This window comes from Uloborus diversus, chromosome 2 (assembly GCF_026930045.1).
Source record: "Uloborus diversus isolate 005 chromosome 2, Udiv.v.3.1, whole genome shotgun sequence".
NCBI lineage: Eukaryota > Metazoa > Arthropoda > Arachnida > Araneae > Uloboridae > Uloborus > Uloborus diversus.
In genome coordinates, this window is record NC_072732.1 from 180,856,300 (window position 1) to 180,878,107 (window position 21,808).

At 31.4% G+C, this 21,808-nt stretch overlaps 1 protein-coding gene across 1 annotated transcript in view; it reads right to left on the minus strand.

Annotated features, from left to right (window-relative positions):
* The window catches only part of LOC129216689 (ribosomal protein S6 kinase 2 alpha-like), a 72,256-nt gene that overhangs the window by 21,491 nt on the left and 28,957 nt on the right, over nt 1–21,808 (minus strand). Inside the window, exons 5-11 of the mRNA XM_054850904.1 lie at nt 18,993–19,072; nt 17,520–17,626; nt 15,176–15,350; nt 8,817–8,887; nt 7,588–7,676; nt 7,363–7,503; nt 6–109 (exon numbers count right to left, since the gene is read on the minus strand). Coding sequence (XP_054706879.1) covers nt 6–109; nt 7,363–7,503; nt 7,588–7,676; nt 8,817–8,887; nt 15,176–15,350; nt 17,520–17,626; nt 18,993–19,072 — 767 coding nt within the window. The remainder of the gene's footprint in view (nt 1–5; nt 110–7,362; nt 7,504–7,587; nt 7,677–8,816; nt 8,888–15,175; nt 15,351–17,519; nt 17,627–18,992; nt 19,073–21,808) is intronic.

Below are 21,808 nucleotides of genomic sequence, written 5' to 3' on the forward strand. Positions count from 1 at the left end.
CTAACTTTGTTTGAAGTTCTTGTACTTTCTTCTAACAAATCTGTAGCCACATAACTAAATCCCATGAAAACTGCATGAGCTGCTGCACTAGGGGGTTCACCAGGAGAATCTAAGCAAAGAAAATAAAACAAACAATTTTTTTTTTCAAGAAGCCTTTAAGATCAATTGCATAAAACGTTAATACAGCAGAACTTCTTTGAGCTGAACCCTGCTCATATAAAAGTCTGTTTAATATAGACCAATCTTAATTTAAAAAATTGCAAAATGAAAAGATTACCTAAAATAATTTAACTATACTTAAGAACATAATAGATAATTCTACACACATAACTTTGTGCACATTGAAGAAATTAATCCATGTAAGAAACTAGTGCAATACCTGAAAGATCATATTTCCATTAAATAAAACCTTTTATTTATTTATAAGTCATTCTCCAGAAAACGTAACTTTTGAACGCAAATATTTTTCAATTTCAAAACCTTTTTTTTTCTTTTTTTTTCATTCTCACATGAAAGTGTTACCTACCAGAAGTAACCATAAACAATGGCCCAGCTAAGTTCCAATTATTTTACTCATAAATAAAAAAAAATAAAAAATGCCTTGCTCACAGAAATAAATTTAAAAAAAAAAGAAAAATACTTTTAATGATTAAAAATCAAGGCCAATATAATATCAAAGTAGTAATTTTGTTAATGAGAGGAAACAATCAGCTATTTTAATGATTAGTGGGAATGTAATATTAAGCTCTCTTAATTAACCCATTCGATAACCAGCCCGAAAACCCTTAACGCGCATGCCGCAGATAACGAAACGGAGTTGCTTTTTGCTACGTTGTAATAACACTTTTCTCCCCATTTTGCTATCGGTATTTTAATGTTGTTTTTGCTGTTCAGCTTGCATTCGAAAATCGCTTCACTTTATTTGTTTTTAAGCACTGAATTAAATAGTGCAATAAAATACAAGGTTGCTAATATGTGCTGAAATATTCATACATTTACGCAGTACATAACAGGAAAATAAGAAACAATAGAGGATTGGACGAAAAGAAATTATTTTCATAACACTAATTATTTTATTAATTTATTTTTCTTTTTGCTTTTATCTCAGTATATATATTTTTTTTCTTTTACTGTTAAACGTAAGATGATCTATCTTTCAAAAGGCCTCAACAAAACATTCTTCAAACAATTGACTGATCGATCCAACGTGTGAGCAAGCGGACAAAACGCTGAATGGACAAAAACGCTTTAAGTGTGGGAATGATATTCTAAGAGGATAAAAAGTATTCTTCGGTGCCTTTTGATATATTGTGACACTTCAAAACGACCAATAAACACAGAACCCTTTGATGGCAGGACTATGGTCGACTTTTATCGTAATTCAGGTGACTTTTAAATCCCTTCTGAATGCCCAGATATCAGTTGCTCAAGCGTGGGAAGTATTTTAAAGATAAATGATTACAAAAGATCAAAACTTGCGGCTAATCCCATATTTCCCTAAAGGATACTTTTGTGCATGCAACTAAAAGCCCCCAGCTGAGAGAGGAATAACTAGACCAATTGGGAGGTCTGTATTCTCCAAGGATCCTCTTTGCAAACATCCGAGCAAGTTAGTTCCATTAGAAGAATGGTCAGAAGGTTTTAGTGTTTTGTGGTCAACCCTTCCACATTATTTTCTTACAACAAAACAGTTTAGCTCAGAAAGGAATTTCAAAGCAAGCTTTTATGCTTATATGACGGAACATGTCTTCAGAAGGAAAAAAAAAAGGAGATCTTGCTTGAAATCGAGTCGGATTTTAAATCTTTTTTTTAAACATACTTGGATAAATTTTAGTTAGTTTCATAGGATTATTTACTAATTATGGCAATTTGATTATTGAAAAGAAACCAAATATTTAATTTATATTTTTAAAATCTCATAAAAGAAGGTACAATTAAAATATTGGAGCTATTTTAAGACAATAAATAAAATCTGAAAAAGAATGGGAGAAAAGGAATGTTTTGTTTCTTATGAGTAAAGCGTACAAAAAAAGAACTCAAGATATTATCATTTTATTCGTACTGTCGTATCTGTTTTAAGTTTTACATAGTCAACTTTTACGTATAGTCAATGCGGTCGTCTTTTTTTTTTTCGTGAAATAAAAAATATTAAAAACCGTATCACTAAAAATCCATCAAAGGGTGAAGCGAAAAGAAAAAGATATAATTTACGTTTCAAAATATCATGATTTAAAAATAAATAAGCACTAAAAAATAATAATAGTATACAAATAAATAAAAAGCGTAGTAAACACATTATAATAATAATAAAAAAAAAGTACTCGTACAAAATTAAGATACGTAAGATAATTTTTAAAAAAATATTGCGTAAAATAAATTATAAAATTTGAGGATTATGAACAATTTAGTGAAGGATACTTGCGTAAGAAGGTGGATTTTTGATAACAAGAAAAACATATATCTGTTTATTTGCTTTATTCAGGCATAGAAATATTGATAAATATGTAAGGAAATATTTTCACACTTGTTCATCAGGAGTTCAAATGCCAGAATGCTAAGAAACAAATCTTCCACGAAAAGATAAAAATATAATGCCTGATTATTTGAAGCATTATACGTGTCCCATCAAAGAGTACTTGAAAAGTTAATATCTTAGTAAAATAAAATAAATTACAACAAGTTCTGTGAAATACTATAAGTTACATCCCTTTTGTCTAAGAAAAGAGCTTGATTACCGCTCCCCTAAAAGCTACAGAACTCAACAGAGAAGCGCAATAACAGGGTTCTGCTCCTGGAAGGATCGCCGACACATATTCGGCCGAAGCAAAAACTGCTAGAAACGCCGTGACGACACAGGATCGTCGAAGGCAGTTAGGAACCATTTTCTTGCGACGAGCCTGAATCGGCCGGGGCAAGGAATGGGTTAAAGTACGACTTAGTTAGTAGTTTCAAATGCAGGTTAAAAATAGTATTTGGGTCATTCCATAGTGATGAATGTAACATTCAGAGAGACTGTTTCATTGCATAACATGAGTTTAAAAAGTTTAATAATCATTTACTTGTGGTTTTTTGGAATTTTGTGAAAGAATAAAACTTTTGTGTAATATTCGTGCAATAAAACATAGTGTAAATCACATAAATTGGTTTTTGAAACTAAATTACTATAGTGTGACGAATGTAACATTTTTGCAACCTTAAATTTGCAACATGAAATTCAGCTCTCAATTTCTCTGAAGTTTAGGTAGATATTTTTGTAAAAACAATTCAATGCGTTATTTTCCTTCCTTAACTTTATTTTTCATACAGAATAATACTCATTTTTCTTATAATGTAACAAAAGTGAATATTTTTTCAAAATATGACGTGTGACGAACGTAACATTGAAGAGTAACTCTGAAGTTACGTTCGTCATGGTGAAGACTCTTGTAGTTTTTTAGACCTTTACATGTCTAAATATTAATTAACAAGTAAGCAGTAATACTTTGTCTTAAAAGTAACACTTATATCAACAATTTTACAACATGGATTAAATAAATGCTTTTTTATTGGCATTATGCAAAATTTATTTTATTTTTTCTCCTTTGTTTTGAAGTGAAACTCTTTATGCGAGAGTTTTGATTTTCTCATCCCCAACCTTTTTGTGTGACTTAAGTGACGTAGTTGTTTTTTAATTGTTGCCAGAAAAAAAAAGAAAAATGATAGCATTTAAATTAAATTTTGTTAATAAAATTAACAATTTAATATCAAGGCTTAAGTAAGCATATATTTGTGAGTTTTGATCACTTTAAACATTTCAAGTGTGTAATATAGGTTTTCGAGGATTTCTTTGATTCAAGTTCAAGAGCGTAATCCACATTGCGAAGGTTTAGCCTTGAATTGAGTGTCAACTTTTTATTATCAAAATTAACTTTATTATTATACTATTATTTTTTATTGTTTTTGGCAACAGCTAAAAGACAGATTTCAAGAAATTTTTAGTTTTCTCACTGTTTAGAATCTATTTTCTTCATTAAAGTATATAATCATGTTGTGAATATGCCTAAATCATATGCAGAAAGAACAAGAGCTTGGCGTGCGAGAAAACGTAAGGGTGAAATGGCAGTTTAGAATGTGATAAAGAAGAAAATATAAAAGTTTTTATTCTGTCTTGGGTCTTTACAACACTTTTTTTTTAACCACACACAAGCGGAACTTTTTTTTTTGTCCAGAAAGCCATCAAGAAATGTAATCTTCTTAACGAAAACAATATCCATTGTAATTATTGTTTTTTCAAGAAGACTTCTTCCAGGAACTTTTTAACTTTCATTTCTTCCACAGTAACTCCATTATTATTATGATTATTTAGCAAGATAACATATAAAAGCCTATTTTTTTCTGGGACTACATGGAAGAGCATGGTTTTTGAATCTTTCCGTAATCTTAGCATGTTGAGAAAGGCGAAGTTGCATTGGTTCATAACTCTGTACAAAGCTAGCTTACTAGCTTCTCTACAATTGATTCTCATCTCCTGACTTCTCCTTTTCGATTCCTCAGTCTTCTTGATTTTTTTTTTTTTTAATCATTGCGTGCATGTGTTTTTTTTTTTTTTTTTTTGCTGTAATATTCACACACCTGCTGTTTTCCCTGTCATTTTCTTTTTAACTGCCACTCTTGCCCTGCTTTAACTGCCTTCTTTCTCTCTCTTTTTATTTTTTTTGAGCTGCCGATTTTTCCATAAAATGCAACTTCAGAAATTTCCACAAATATGTGTTGAAAATCGAGTTAATTGTTGCAAAAATTACAAAATATTATACAGTCACATTGAAAAAACAACTATTTCAAAATATAAATTCCATTCCTTCTTTATTGAACTAAACGTTCGAAAGAAGCAGTGTTAGTTTCAAGCGATTACGTTCGTCAAAATCAATATGTTACGTTCCTCACACTGATAGCTAATTGTGTAAATAATTTAATAAAAATTCAACATTTTAAATGCGTTCTAGGAAGCTCTTGGGAAGAGAATAAAGCAAAAAATTTCTTTTTACAGGCCTATAAAAAGTGTGAAAGGAAAAATACAACCTTTTGTGACAAATGTAACAGGCCATTCAACACAGAATTCAAATTAGGCTCAATGAGAAAAACATGAAAATGCAATGAAAGAAATTAAAGAAACTGAAATCTCAAAATATAAGCAATAACTTTTAAAAAAATATATTTACATTGAATGTATGCTTAAAAAATTACAGGTCGCGTTTCTTGAATGCTTTATATCTAAAATTTACATGTTGCTATGGCAGACCTTCAAGCAGTAATTATTCTATGCATGGCATCCATCATGAAAAATCTTTTACAAGATTCGAAAATTAAGAATGTTATCTCTAAAATTATGTATAACACATTAATATTGATTGAGTTTGAAATTTTGGCCTGCAGGTTGACATTTTCGTGGAATGACCCATTTAGTAAATTTGAGGACATACTGGCAATTTATACTTTTGGTAGAATGCCTATTATTGATGTACTTCCTTTCCATCAGTTATTTTCACCTCAGAAATAATGACACTGATAAGGTCTATCATGGAGGTGAGATTCACGGAAATGAGGATCTTTCCATTAATATAGGTCTAATAGATAAATTTTTCATAGAATTTTTTTTTTCCTTCGTTGCTACAATCTATACATGTTAAGCATATAAAAACATGTTCACTTCTTTTATTACATTAATTTACATCCCTGAAATTCAAGTTCACGGAGGTGAAAATAACCACACTAGGTTTTTAAAGCAAAATCTATCTTCTTGTTTTTCGACAAAAAACTCACAACTTCAACTATGCTTGAAAATAAACAAAGGGGCTCCCTTGTATCATGGAAAATAAAATTTGATATTGTTACTGCCACCTGTTAATGAGGAATGGTACTTTGTGTATAGGTAACGGAGGTGAGAATTTATTATGTGACATCACTCCTTATCTTACTAAAATAAACTAAAACACAATATTAAAAAATAAAATATACTTAAACAATTAGTATTTGAGACACTTGTGAAGAGAATAATAAATAAATAAGGATATACTTTCAAAAAAGTTATCAAGCAACATAAACAGCCACACAATGTGTGTGACATGCCACGGAGGTGAGAATTCACATGTTGTGAGTCAAAAATATACTAAAATAAAAATTAGTATTAAAAAAATTGCGGCAGGTTTAAATCGATATATTTTTGATGAAATTAAAAAACCATTGTTCAATGAATTGTTCCTTAAAATTTTTACTGTAAAAGGCGTGTGACAAAAAGTTACACTTTTTGAAGAATGACCCTTATATTACATTGAAGATCTTTTGGTAGGCAGATGTTTGCCACTAGATCACTTGACAAAGTAATATTATTCTTGGTGCGGAAGCGTTACAATCCAGAGAGTCTTGTAAACAAAATGGTTGTTAATTTTGTTTTCACTTAGCTCTTTCACTCTTTCAACCTGTAGTGCTATACTTAAAACGTATTTGCAGCATCAGGATGGGAAATGGCAAAATAGTCTGTCTCACCAGTTTCTTCTTGATAAGTCTTGGCTTACTCTCAGCCAAATTAATGATTTATTTTACATACATGGTTTCAGTGTCCCAAGACAAGCATTTAGTGACAATGTATTCAGTTGTTTCTTTACAGCATGGGATATATTTAATTAATTGTAATAAAAATGGAAACATTTCCTCATTATACCTGTTTAAATCAAAAAGGCTGATACCGTGGTACTGAGCATACATTTTGTTTTAGAACACCTCTACCTTTCCCATTTTTATCAAAATTTCGGATTATAAGATTTTTAAAAAAAATTCCAAACAGGAATCAGTCTAAATAGTCCTGATTAGCTGGGTTCTACTGTAGTTCTTAAGATGAAAAAAGCCGATAGTTTCAATTTAAATATTGGTAAACATGTTTTTAAAATTTTGCCACGTAATTAATTCAGAACCAGAAACTTTAAGAGAACTGTTTCTTTTTTTCCTTTTTTTATGTTTGCGTCAAATTAGTACAAAAAATAATTCAAGAACCACAAAATATAATTCTTTCAGAAAGAATATGTCATAGATAAATCCTTTAAACATTTGATAGTTTCATGCTGAATATCCAAGAAACTTTTTCCTGAGTCCTGTGATTTTACAAGTTTTGCTGGTCTCTAAACTGTAACTTCCTATGATTCACTTTTTAAAGTAATGTTTCATTATATCCCCTTGTTTCAATGTTACCCTTTCCCAAACTATTTTATTAAACTTACTTTTTTGCAGGGTATGGAAAGTTGACAGTTAACTCTTTGATTATAACTACAGAACCTTTTATAAGGATACACAAAAATATTATGCATGCATTATTGAAAACAAAAGTATTACCAAGGGGTACTCCAATTCCAGTTACTTCTTTAAAATAAAAAGGTACAGCTGGAATGAAAGGTGGAGGGATTTCTTTACGGTACAATTCATCAAAATCAATAGAAGAAAAAAAAGGATGCTGTTGTAACTCTTGGGCTGATCCTATAAAAACAGATTTTTTTTTAAATGTAATGCACCAATGAAAGAAATTGTTTGAAGTTGCAGAACAATCAATTCAGTTCTTACCTAATCTATTGGCAGGCCTTCTTTTAAAAAGAGCACGCAATAAACTTTGAGCAGGCTCACTCAAATATTCCGGCATTAGTAATCGAGATCTGTGGATTGAAATAAAAATTTCACATGTAAACAATGCTAGTATAATTCAAGTGATTTCAAATAAATAGTGGCAGAAACACTATTGATGCAAACAAGTCTTCATTTTAAAGGAATGTAATATGAAAAAATTTTAACAAAACTGTTAAAACATTGGAAACATTTTAGATGATGTGAGAAAAAATATTTTATTTTCACAATTGCTGCCAAATGCCATACTAAGTCAAACTTTTATTTGTGCTTTACCTGACACTGGACAGTCTAAACTGCAACAAATCTTAATATAGACAGTCACTGAGTAGAGCTTCGTTAAAAATCTGTGTATATTCGTAAAAATACAATAGTTGTTGTTGCCATATCTATGGGAGCTACATAAAGCCAAAAGCATGGAAAATTAGAGCTGCCAGTTCTGGAGCAAAATCGGCAGCAACTGCAAATTTTTCATTTTTCATCTTTGGCATTTTTGTCATCTACTGTACGTTAGCTTTATTGTAGAAGCTTGCTTATTTGGTTTCCAAGGGAAAAAAGTATGAGAAAACGTTTCATTTCAACATTTCCCTATCCCTTAGTATTAAAGCCAAAACGCATTTTTTTCAAACATCTCAAAAACTCATTTCTACTGATACTGCTGTTTACCTTCCCACAGCAGTACAGAGGACATCCTGTGGTGGTGCTCCAGGTTGAAAAAGAGAAGCCAAACATTCCAGGAACAGAAAATGGATTTGTGTCCTCAATCACCCTCCATATTCGCCTGATCTATCTTTTAAGCGGCACAATCAGCCAGTGCATTTTGCTGTTAACTGAAAGGTTGGTGGTTTAAGCCGCAAGGAGCGTGGTATATTTTGCAATTTTTTTTTAATAGCAGTTGAGGGACAGACGGAAGTTATGCTTTCACTGAATAACGTAAGTTTATAATGATGAAGGTATATTGAAACAAGATATTGAATGAAGTTTCAGTTCAGCTTTTAATGTAGAAGTTTATAATGCTGCATTAATAAATTTATGTTATTCAATAAAGGCACAGCTGCTGTCAATCAATCCCATGACTGCCATTTGCTTGTTTGTTTTTTTAATCAATTGATTTAAAACATGATTAAAATCACTGATTAACTGATATAAATTGAAGAAAAAAATCGACTCACTTCATTACACTAGTCATTGTTTCTTTTTTATTAGGTCCTTGAAAAGGAAGGGATCCAGTAAGCATTTCAAACTAAATAAAACATAAACAAATGTTATCAGCATAACATATGTATTCCAAAATATTCATGAACACATGGGATAAATATTGTTTAAAAAAATAGATTGACATTTCCACCTCATATACACCAATTAGTTTTCAACTACAATTAGAAAACAATATGTTGAGGTTATAAAATGCTTAACTCATTAATAAAAAAGAATCGCTTTTCTTCATGATTAAGTAATTCTTGGTATCATTCAAGGAAAGTTTTAATAAAACCAGTTATGTTTATCACAATGTTAATAAAGCATTACAATAATTCCAAAGTATGTAAAGAAATTTTAATTATTGGAATAGAAAAGTTAAAATAATTAAATTTAGCAATACTTATGTATTACTGTCAACCATGCTTAATCGTGTAACGGATAAATGAATACCCCGCTTATACGAATAAAACCTCCTGGAACCGAATATTTCCCCATAGACGCAATGTTAAAGATCCCCCCTTTATCGAATAATTTCCGAAAATAATGGAATAATATTGATCATCATTCGCAAATATTTTTGCTGTAAATTTTTTGAAATAAATTAAGAAAGAACATTTATTGACGTAAAAATATTAAAGTACTATTTTTCGTCGACGATGGGCGAGAAAAACATCATATTCCATCAAAACATTTCCACTATTCTATAGTTTCTTTTACAAAAAAAAAGATAGCATTGTCAATAATTCAATTAAATAACACAAAGAAATATACACATTTTAGGCAGTAACAAATTGATAAATATTAAATGTAAAACACAGCAGATAATGGGGATGGAGAATCAGAAATGTATTCCCAAAAGACCTTGATCAAGCAACCCACTGTTATGGAATTTTTCAAAAAATAATGTACTAAAAAAAAGCGTCAAAACAAAGATTTCATAACTCAAGTTGTGAGTTACTTATTATAATTTTCATACGTATTTGTAATAAGTATATTTTCTCATTAGTAAACTTTTTTTTTGTTAATTCAGCTTATTTCAAAAACTTTTTGCCAATTACATTAATAAATTCATTTATATGGCTCTTGCTTTATTATCATGTTTTAAGACAAATGTTGACATTTTAGAAAGGTAAAGAAAGTTTCCCCGCTTAATCGAATAATATTTCTTGGAACCAACAATATTCGATTTGGCGGGGCGGACAGTATAAATTATCCAAACAAAAAAACTTTTGGAGAGGAAAACTATTCTTTTCTCAAATATTTTTTCTTGGAATCACTTCTTTTCAAAAGGTTTATTTTTGCCACACATTCATACACACATCATAACATGAAAAGATAAATCACATTCTAAAGCTATAATGTAATGCCAGGGGTCAGAGTGGAGATTTTTAAAATTTTAGGACACAATTTTGAAAAAATTTTAGGACATTTTCAGGACAACATATATTAGGTTTTTTTAAACTTTAATTTATATGGTTGATTTTCGCAGTGAATGATAAAATGTTTCAAATTCAATCTTGAAAAATACAATAGAATGCATTCAATCTTTTATTCTTTAACACAGTGACACATTATGAAGTAGAATAAATGTATGTCCAATTGCTTCTTTACTTACCTTGTTGTTGTTTCATCAAAGTGAATTACAAAGAATAATGAAGAAATATCCTAAATAAGGAGGGATTTAAAATATGGTGCAAGTCCAAAATTTATTATATTTAACCTTTCAGATAATTTGATACTTTTTGTTACCACAGAATCAAAAAAAAAAAAAACCCTGTTAGTTACAGATAAATCATTTAAAAATGCAAATGAATAATTTTTTTTTTACAACAATTATAACTAAGAAAACCTCTGCTTTCAAAATTTTATATTGGAGTGGATTTGCACAAAAGCTTTGGATTGCTTCATTATAACCAAGTTGTTTTCAGTAGAAGATGAAGAACATGGAATTTAAAATACGCTTGATTTTTCAAGCTACTTGTCAACCTCTTATGTCTCGCCACATCAGCACAAGAGAATACCTGTGAAAATCCTTGATTTTCAATATTGGAAAACTAATGTACAAACAGAACAAAATGCTTTAAATTCATCCTTTTATGCACGGCACCATGTGCTGTTCTTGCATCTGTTTCTGTCTGCTTTTTTCAACCACAACAGGGTTCATACTCTATTCGGATGAAAAAATTCCATGATTTTTCCAAGACTTTTTCATGACTCCATAAAAAAATTTCATGACCTTGTTACATGAAGAGAATAGTACTATTTAATTTCAAACTGGACATTTTTTGAAATGAGCATTAACGAAACTTTTACGTGAATGCTTCTACCTCATCGAAGCACTTACTTGTGATTGAAAAAATATCAGTGTACACCTAAAAACTAAACTATTCTTATTTGTCTTCATCATATAACTTTTAGTAAAGTTAGTAAAACTACAGTGAATGAAATATAACGGTGCTTAAATGTTAATAATCTTTATAAACAGGTAGAATGATAATAAATGGGACAAAGTTGAATGAATCATTACTAAGTTTCACTACATTTTCTTCAAAAATTGCCTTTTAGCATCAGCAGTGCATTTAAGCATACACATAACTTGACGGTACTTTGGTTCATTAAAGAAAAGCCATTCTTTAGTAAATTCATGTTTCTAAACCAGATGTTTATATTTAAAAAAAAAAGAAAGAAAAACATTCAGCAGCGAATAAATCTTCAGATTCAAATGTACTTGTTTACTAATTTGCACATTTTCAAATGCATATAAATTAGTAGGTTCAGAAATTCCTGAACATAGGGTTTGATTTCTGACATTAACATAGCAGTGGGTTGCATGAATTAGTTCTGCGGACTGTATGCTGGGCAGTACTGTTTTAAAGTATTAGAATTCCCCTATTTCTGTGTTTTATCACCTGACTAAAGATCTTCATTTTCTAAAACTTTCAACAAACTGAGATAAACTCTGATAAATTTAGCAATAAAGTTTTTACGAATGATGGAAACAAACTCGGATGCAATTGAATTGCATTTTTTAAGTGGGCGTGGCAAAATCAAGAATGTGCACGTTCGCTACTACAGAATACAAAAAGTCTTGAAAATAACGGTAAATGCAAAATGAGTGATGTCCAAGCAGTAAAATCACATTGCAAAAAAAGATGAGTGGCTGCTACAGAAGTAGATGTAATGAGATTTAAAAATTCAGAATTTTTTTGGGATCATTTAATTTTCCAGTTTTAATATGTAAGACTGTTAAATCACTCAATATTTCTGATGTTCTTTTAGCTACTGTTACTTTCTCTTTGTCCAGGACATTTTTTCATGACTTTAAATAATTTTCCATGACTTTGAACGAAAACGTCAATTTTCCATGACTTTTCCAGGTCTGAAATTCGCTAAAATTTTTTCCATGACTTTCCAGGTTTTCCATGACCCGTACGAATCCTGCCACAATGAAGATACAGTCGAACCTGTTTATCTCAAACCTGCCTATTTCCAAAACCTCTCTATGTCAAAGTTTTTCATTTTCAATGTACCATAAAGTATTAATTCAATGTTTTCCCCCATGTTTGTCTCTAATGAAATTTTCTGAAAAACTGTATATCTCGAATTTCGACTAAAGTGTCTTTCTTGAATTCGATCCCCAACGATCTTTATTAACTGGAATTTTTAGACAAAAACCATTTTTTTTAATATTAGCAGTCACATAATGCTCCAGAATAAAAACTTTATGCACAAGAAGCAAGTTTTCCAGCTATTATATCCATTCGGAAACTGAGAGGAAGGGGACATTGTTGATTAGTAAAATTGCTTCCAAAGTTTTATTTTCGAGTCATTGCTCCAATTTCTTATTTTTAGAACTTTTTTCAAAACCTCTGTGTCTTGAAATCTCCATATCTCGAATTTTTCTTCTCTCCCGTAAAATTCGAGATAGACAGGTTCAACTGTAATTTTGTCTTCCGTGGCATGTTAGCAAAACAAATTACTATTTACATTTTTAAAGCAAGAAGTTAGTGACTAAATTTAAAAGGTATATGTGCAAGAAAAAATCCAACTTCAATGAACAGAAACATAAAGCAAACTGATTCTTTGCACTAGAAGTACAAGTTAATGCTCAAACCACAAAACAAGCACTATATAAGCTGTTTTTATTTTGTTTAAATTTGCAGAAGAGGAATGATTACAAGAATTACAAAGTACAGATTAAACAAACAGTTTTATATTGAGCATAAGTTTTGGTTAATTGCACCTCCCACCTAGAGTGTCCAATCCCACACCGATTCCAGTCCCGCAGGATTTCGGGATTGTATGGAGCCAATCCTGCGGGATTGACTTTATCCTTCAAAAAATTAGATTTTAATTTCAAATGGAAAAAAATATGCTTTTTAGGAAGAACTGATTGTTACTTTTGAGTTAGTAGTTTTCTCGAATTCCATACACCAATTGTAGAGCACTACAAATTCACATCCCAACTAGCAACTACCGTTTGGCATGCAAAACTGATCCCTAAAAAGGTCCAATGCATCTTAATAAAGAAGGAGCTCGTATGGGATGGGAAGGGATTTTTGCATAAAAAATAACATGCTTAATGAAATGCTGTGAGTAACATATGCTGTGGCTCCACTGTATTTGGTGTTACAATTAAATAATTGTGGACATTCAGCAAAAGATCCCTAGTAAACTTCATCACCTTTTTAAATAGATTTGTTCTTTTCCAATAGAGGTCATGCTTGGTTTTTTTTTCAAGAACTGCAAATTTTGGACAAAAAAACATGCCTATTTTATTTGCATATCTTGCTACATAGAACACACTTGTTGCTTAATTAACGTTGGTCATTGTATCAGAGCATTTGGTTCCATTACAACAGGGGTGAATGCTGATTGGTCCCACAAAGTAGTAGCTTCAGTGAAAGTTTTTGGACAACTTCACTAATATTACCTCTCATTTTAAAGAGACATTCAAAAATTTGAACGATTTAACGTATCCACTGTCATTCGAGTCATCCTGTGTATCATCCAAGTTTCACTTTTCGAGTTTTGCCGAATATTGCAGATTGCTCATATAATTACCCAATATTATTTTCACGGTACCACTCATATTTAGAATATTAACTTAATGATGAGAAAGACATCAGCAGGCATTTTTCACAGGTTAGAAATCATAAATGATGTCAGGCTTTTCACTGCTTTTTCTTTAGAAAAAAATATTGTGCACTTTTAGTAAGTTAAAGATCTTTAGTGCATTCTTTAAGCTTACATAAGCATTACAGTATTTCTTTTAATCTACTCCAGTGGGTTTTGCAATCTGTAACACACTTTCTCAATTTTTTCTAAAGCGTAATTTTCAGGGATTCAAATTTTAGTGATAGTTTTCAAAAACGTTTGCACTTTTTATGCATATCCCAATATCTGAACAAATGGAAACCGAAACCTCGAATGAGAATACCAATGCATTCTCTTGAAGGTAAATCCACCCTTCATCATATCACCATTTCAGAGCAACAGTAAAATATCTAATCGCAGAAATTACACTAAGATATCATACTGTTGCTCTGAGGTGACAATATGCAACACAAAGTTTTTCTTGCTTTTCTTGCAAATATGCGAGGGGGTAGGGGGTTCATGCCTCAGTTGATGTTTGTGAAAATATTCGTTTTATGAAGGGTAAAAGACGGAAAACAATTGCACTGAAAATCTTTGCGGGATTGGAAATCCCGCAGGGTTTTGAATTTAAAAAAAAGGCAATTAAGAGAAAACTTTTCCCTTTTTTTATTATTTTTCTCACAGCATGATAATTTGATAACATGTTTTGTTAATGTTTAACATGCAGGGAAAGGCTTTGTTGTGACAAGGCTGAACTCGATCCAGTAACTTAACTGTTTTACAGGTAAGATTGTGTTATTTTCGGGGAATGAAGGAATGAAAAAATGGTCAACAATGAACGCTACCTACTGGGGGTTTAGGGTTAATCCACTGGAGTTTGTGTTACCATTTCAAGCATCAAACTATCACCAAACAGGCAATGGCTGCGTCCAAACGTAGAAGCAATTTTCACCTGTCATAAATTGACGGGCGATTTTCCAGTATTAGTTTATTTAGCATATATACTTATATCCAATGGTTTAGAAATTAGCTATTGGAACACAATGAGGGTGGACACACTGCATTTGTGTATACAAATAAATGCATATACACCTATTTTCAAGGGCATTATTTTCAACAAAAAAAAAAAAGATCTTACTCGCCTGCTGATTAAAATACACACATACACGGATAAATGTATGACAAATAATATGCTTTTCACAAAATAAAACATGTTTTTGAAAAAAATATTTACCATCAAAACACCAAAAGACCACCAATCAGCAGCAAAAGAATGTCCTTGCCTATTGATAACTTCTGGAGCCATGTATTCAACTGTTCCACAGAAAGAGAATGCTTTATCATTTAAAGACTCCTTACTTAAACCAAAGTCAGTCAAACAGATGTGACCATCTTCACCCAAAAGAACACTGAAACATTTTAAAAAAAACTTTTAAAGCCAGATATTTTTCCTTCGTATTACTGTATTTTCCGGTCTATAATCTCTCTCATTGGATTATTACCTTAAAAAAGTGGAAATTTATGGCATGCGGACAATACACAATTTTTTTAATTCTATTAATTGATTTTTTTTTCTTTGTGTGTGATGACAAAACTTCAAGAAATCACAGATGGCACCATGAATCCAAAGATTTATGTCATTTTATTCGACTCGTCTTTTACGGGCAAGAGCCAAATTGGAGAGAAGAGAGTCCTCTCAACCTCCATTTAGCTTTCTGCATTACTAATTGTGACATGAGTTTTTCAAAATGGCAATGAGTTTTAGGCCAGTGGGAGCAATGGAGTTTGTCAGATACCCAAATACAAATTTACTGGAGGCAGCCATATGAAAATGGCATTGTAAGCTGAAATCACCAAACAGGTCAACTCCCCATTGGAACGAAGTCGCCTAATCGACAATAAGGAATTTGTTCTGCAACGTGAGATTGATAACTTCAACAGACGATAGTGACTAACAATTCAATATAAAATCTCTCAAATGAGGAGTCGATGTCAGAAGATATATTAGGAGTATTTAATGCTGAATCAGATGTATCAAGTTTTTATGGATTTATGTAAAATAAATATTGTTTTTGTAATATTTCTGTCATAAGGATATTGAAAGTTAAAAGCAGGTTCATATTTTATGCATTTTCATAACATACTGTTTTGTATTTATTAATTTGTTTAAACTTTTGTCATTAAGAAATGAAAAGTGGTATACTTAGATTCACTTTTTATTTAAAATCTGGTAAAATAAATAGTTTTGAGAAAGTCATATTCATGAACCGTAAAAACACAACTTTATAGCATAGATGTACAAGCTTCAGGCAGCTAATTCTCAAGTTTCCTCATGAGGAAAGTTCAGCGAATACCATTTATTTGTAGAGAAACAAAGCAAACTGATACTCTTATATAGTGTGTATTATAAGTAAGCTAGCAAACAGGAGCAGAAAATAGGCCCCTGTCGATTGTGCACCAAAAATACGTCAAATAAAAAATTTGCAATGTGAGAAAATAGGAGGAACGGAAGCAATTAGAAATTTTCATAGCACATAGAGTTTTTTTTTTTTTAATTCAAAAGACAGTGGAGTTGGTAAGAATCTCCTGCAAAGTATTTATAATGAATTTATGTAACAAAAGTGACTACAGTGGAGTCTGAGCAGATCTTTTCATCAAGCGTTTATTTCTGCGCAAAAATCTGTTTGCATTAGGATAATGATTCAAGAGATGCACCGAAATTTTTCACGGCATCCATATACTTCTTCGCACAATAAATGTCAGAGAAGTATGCCCTCCATGCACAATAAATGGCTCCTTCATGACTCTCACATTATATATTACAATGACCCTTAGCCAGATCATGCTATAGGCCACTTTCATTTTGTCAACAGGTTAAGTAAAAAGTTAAAACACATTTTATTTCATCAAGCCTTTTCTCAGACCAGGCTCTATTATTTTGGTTCCCCCCACAAAACTCCATGGGAAAGCTTATTTGAACATGACTTTATAAGCTCAAATACTTACGTAAAAAAATTCATTGTAAAATTAATTTAAGTAAAATATAGGTTGTTTCTAAAATGCAGAAAATACTTTGACACAAAAATGGAATTCTACAAGACAATTCCACAGGACGACTACCACTAAATCACAAATTTCAGCTGGATTGAAACTACTCCAAGATAGAGAACCCCAATTCTAACTAGTACTTTTTGAGAATTTTTAAAAGTCCAATAAATCTTAATTCCAATTAAACGACCAAAAAAAGGGAAAAAATCTATTGCAATCAATGTTAATTTTATAAAACTTGATTATATGAAATCAATGAATGACCTTTTAGACAAAAATAGATTTAAAAAAAAGTTTGCATGAGGCTCCAAATACTTCTATTTAACATTTGGGTGATGTTCAGATTTGCATGCACGAACCAGAGAATTTTTCACCCTGATATAAGCAGGAACTTTCTTTGTAAGAAATAAAGCTTCACTAATTGGCTTTAAAAGATTTCAGTAACAGAATCTGCCTTAGGTTTTGGAATGAAAGAAGAGGAGAACAAGTAAAATCTTAATTTTCAGCTAATTTTAAAAAAACAAACTTACTTTTCTGGTTTTAAGTCCCTGTAGATTATGCCTAAAGAATGTAAATGGCCTAATGCCAGTACCAATTCTGCAAGATAAAACTGTACATCACTCTCTGTAAACATAACCTGCACAAATGAAAATGCATCTATTTAATACAAATTATTTTGTTAGTTTTAAAAAGATCAATATTAAACAATACACTACATGTTATGAGAGATTATATACTATGCAAGATTATATGACTGAGAAACAAAGGAATTTATGTGACAAAAGAGGGATTTTCAGTAAAACAGATACAAGTTTAAATAGTAGGGAGCTTTAATTTAATCGTCCTCCTCAACTACTTGGTGTGACAGAACCAGTCAAGGGTACTACTAACATCTCTTGCTGCAATATAGAGGGATATCTTATGAATCATTTGCACTACTTATCTTCAAATTTTAATTTTTGTCACTTACACCCCTTTGCTTCTTTAGGAGTCGCAACTACTTTCAACGTTAGTTTGGAAAGAAACAAGGTACAAATTGGACTAATTCTTTGAATCTCATGAGTTGAGCTCTACCCCAAATCCGTCAACGGACTCAACGAAAATGCTAAATTGGCAAGCTAACTTCAAACAATTATTTGGTGAAATTCGACACGGATAAAAAAAAGGGTTGAATTGAAGTTTAATAAATGTTGTGCATGGAAAAACAAATCAATATTTTTATTATTAATTTACTTCTCTTTCTATAAAATATCCCAGATTTTATAGTAATTAGTTTTATCCACTCGATTATAAAAACATTTTATTTCACCAACAATCTCTTTCTGATCTGTAGTTATTTCTATTAATATTTTTCTCTTTTTCTTATAATTTTTTAATCTATTTAATCTCAACAAATATAATTAAATTTGATCAAGTTCAGCATTTTTCCTATTTTGCCTACCTGTCTCACTTGATTTGTTTAAATGGTACAATAATTTGAGAGAAAATCTCAAAACAAAGCCCTATTGGATCATCTCAAGCAGCTCATTTTCAAAAAAGCAACTAAAATTGACCGAGGTGTGTTGGAAAAGGAAAAGGGATCAACTTCAAAAAAAAAAAAAGTTTCAGAAATTGCTGAATGAGAAAAAACATCATTCGACAGAGTTCTTCACAACTGGGTCTCACTTTAATGCTTATTTTTATGCTAATTCAGTGCCTGCTAGGAGCTACTGCTCAAACACAATCAATGGATAACACTGCACTAGTTCATAACTGTTTAGCTCAAAGAGAAAAGCATCACTACTTGAACGGCATCATGTGAGTACCAAAGAAAAAAATCACAGGCATAGAAAATTTTATCCTCAAATTTTCAGGCGCCATGACAACTTGGTACTATTTATTTGTCAAGCTCTGTTTTAGAGACATAAAGAAATTAACAGAAAAAAAGGTTTGTTGAAAAATTATCCAGCAGTTTTAATCATTAAATAATAAACAAGTTTGATTTGTATTAACACTTTACATACTTCTTTACTTAGTCTTGAAAACAAGTCTCCACCTTTTAAAAAATCCAATATCAAATAAAGTTTCCCTTCTGTTTGAAATGCTGAAAAGGTGCAAAACGTAAATAACACAAAAACTATAAATGCAACTTCAGAAATAAGTAAATGGTCTGTTTGAAAAATAGTTAACAAAAAAAAGGAACAAAAATATATTGAAATACTCATACCTTATGTGTGCTAGAGCTGGACGATATATCGATATACAGCTGAACACCGGTTTCGTAGCCATATCATAAAAATCGGTTTTTTTAAAACCGAACCCATGATATATCACGACCGGCGGTATATCGTAAACGAAACCGGTGTCCTCGAATTCACCAACATTGGAATCGACTGCACGAAACCGGTTGAACTGCGATCTCACCGACGGTCGTTCGACTTGCCTGAAGATCGGTGATTCCCCTCCGAGAATGGATCACGCTTGCGCTACTTCGAGGGTGGATGCAGGGTGGGAGGGGACACGCCTAACAATACCAGAATTTGGTAGCAAGCTTCGTTGTTTCAAATTTCGGAGGATATACGAAGATTCGAACTTGTCGAAGCTGCTGAAACTTTTTTTCACTTCGCGAGCTTCACTGAATTTATAACTAAGCTTTTATCTGGAACCCTTCATTTGGTTTTCTGGCACTTTATTAATTTTTTTTTCTCTGTTCTCTTTACTTAGTTATCATTATTTTTACCTATTTTAAAATAATTATTGTTTATTGTTCCTATTTTCTTTTTTCAACTTTCTTCTTAGTTTATGCTTTTAGACCGTTTGATGCAACTTATATCACAATATATAGTTAAAACTTATTCTGACAGGGGTACTCACAGGGAGGGGGGTATAGCACAACTTGCGCCATCAAAAATATTTTTTTTGGGAGGGGGGGGGATTTTTTTTATTTATTTAATTTTTTGATTTATTTTTAATATAAATTATTTATTTTGTTCTGTTTACATTTTATTTCTTTATTTATTTAGTTTGTGGGTGGGTGTCATTGGCGTAGCACACAGAACTTTTCTAATAAAATAATAATAAATTAACAATATATATAAAAATATTTTAAAAAATAAATGAAATAAAAAGGAGATCTAAATAATAAAAAAATGAGAGGGTTGAGAAAAAGGGGGGGGGGGCGACTGGCACCCCTGTATTCTGATGTGATAGGCTGATTGGTATCTGAATAGTATTTTATAAATTTTAGAAATTGTCTATATTATGCCAAAATCTTTATAATGCAAATGATCCCAAGGTGTGTGTTGTAGCGCTCTTGTACTGTACCTATAAAGGTTGGGAAATTCTTCAAAACTCTCGTTTTGAATTTGAAAAAAGTAATTATTAATATGATCCTGTAAAAAAATGAGAGCCTGAATTTGATATCTATTTCATATAGGTGGGGAGAAGGGATGCAATGATAAGCCACCCTCTATATGTATACAGCTGATTATACCGATATATCATGATGTATACTTTGATATATCGCGATATGCAAATCCAGATATCGTCCAGCCCTATGTGTGTATATACATCAATTTTTATTTGGGAAAACTCAGTATCAGCCATTAATGTTTGTTTTAATATATGTATTACACGCAACTCTCAGTCACTTAGTTTGATCTCAGCACCTCAGTTCTGGCTGTTTTGGCTTTCAAAACTTGCTAGATTAGAAAATGTTGTGAAGTTTTCAATCAAACACGTATTAGTAATTAATTATGAAAATTCTACAGCGTTCAACATTATGCAAACTTGAAATGTAATTTGCAAGCTTTTTACAAAAAAAATTTTGAAACAATTTTGTTCCCCTAATTTTTCTTCCTTTTTACTTTCTTCTATATCTAATATATAGAAAAAAGTATTGGATTCGTGCAAATTTTCGAATTTCGACGGATTCGAACGTTTTGAGGTGTGCTGAGTCCATTTCGACTATTTTTGGAAAATGTCTGTCTGTATGTGTGTGTCACGTCTGTGTGTGACCAGTTTTTTGTGGCCGCTCTACAGCAAAAACTACCGCATGAAATCGAACGAAATTTGGTACACATATGTGCCCCTATGTGAACTTGTGCCCATTGGTTTTTGGCGCGAATTCCTCCAAGGGGGGTGGAGCAATGGGACGTTTTTTGAGTTACGCGTGCTTGCTATTCCTCAGGAAGTAACTGGAGGAATCAAACAAAATTTGGTCCATACGTTGCCATCAACAGGAACTGGTGCTGATTCAATTTTGGTGTCAATAACTCAAACGGGGGTTGAGCTATAGAACGTTTTTTGTCGTCAATTGTGACTGCTGTATCTCAAGAAAGAATGAACGGAATGAAAGAAAAATTTATCGGCAAGTAGCCCTTAGTAGGTATAAGAGCTGATTCTATTTTGGTGTCAACAGCTAGAAAGGGAGTAGCGCAATCGCCCGTTCTTTTTTTCCATCGTGAGTGCCCTATCTCAAGAAGTAATACTACGTTCTGGTTGAAATTTGGAATATATGTTAATCCATATGTAAACAGGCTTTGGTTCAATTTTGACACCAATCGCTCCAAGAGGTGTTGATTTTTTTTTTCTTTTTTGCGATTAAAAATAGCTTTATTAATGCAACAATAAGAAAGATAAATCGTAATAGATTGTCGTCTGCGTATTTCTCGTGATTTTAATTGTATGGAAATGATCGGAAATATTATCTCAATAATTTAAAATTTTTAACTGTTGCCATCTTATGTTTGTTAACAAATAAAATATTTATAATTAATTCAAGCAAAGCTTTTAAAATAACTTTCAATTTTCGCTCTTTGCTTTGCTTTTGTAATAATTC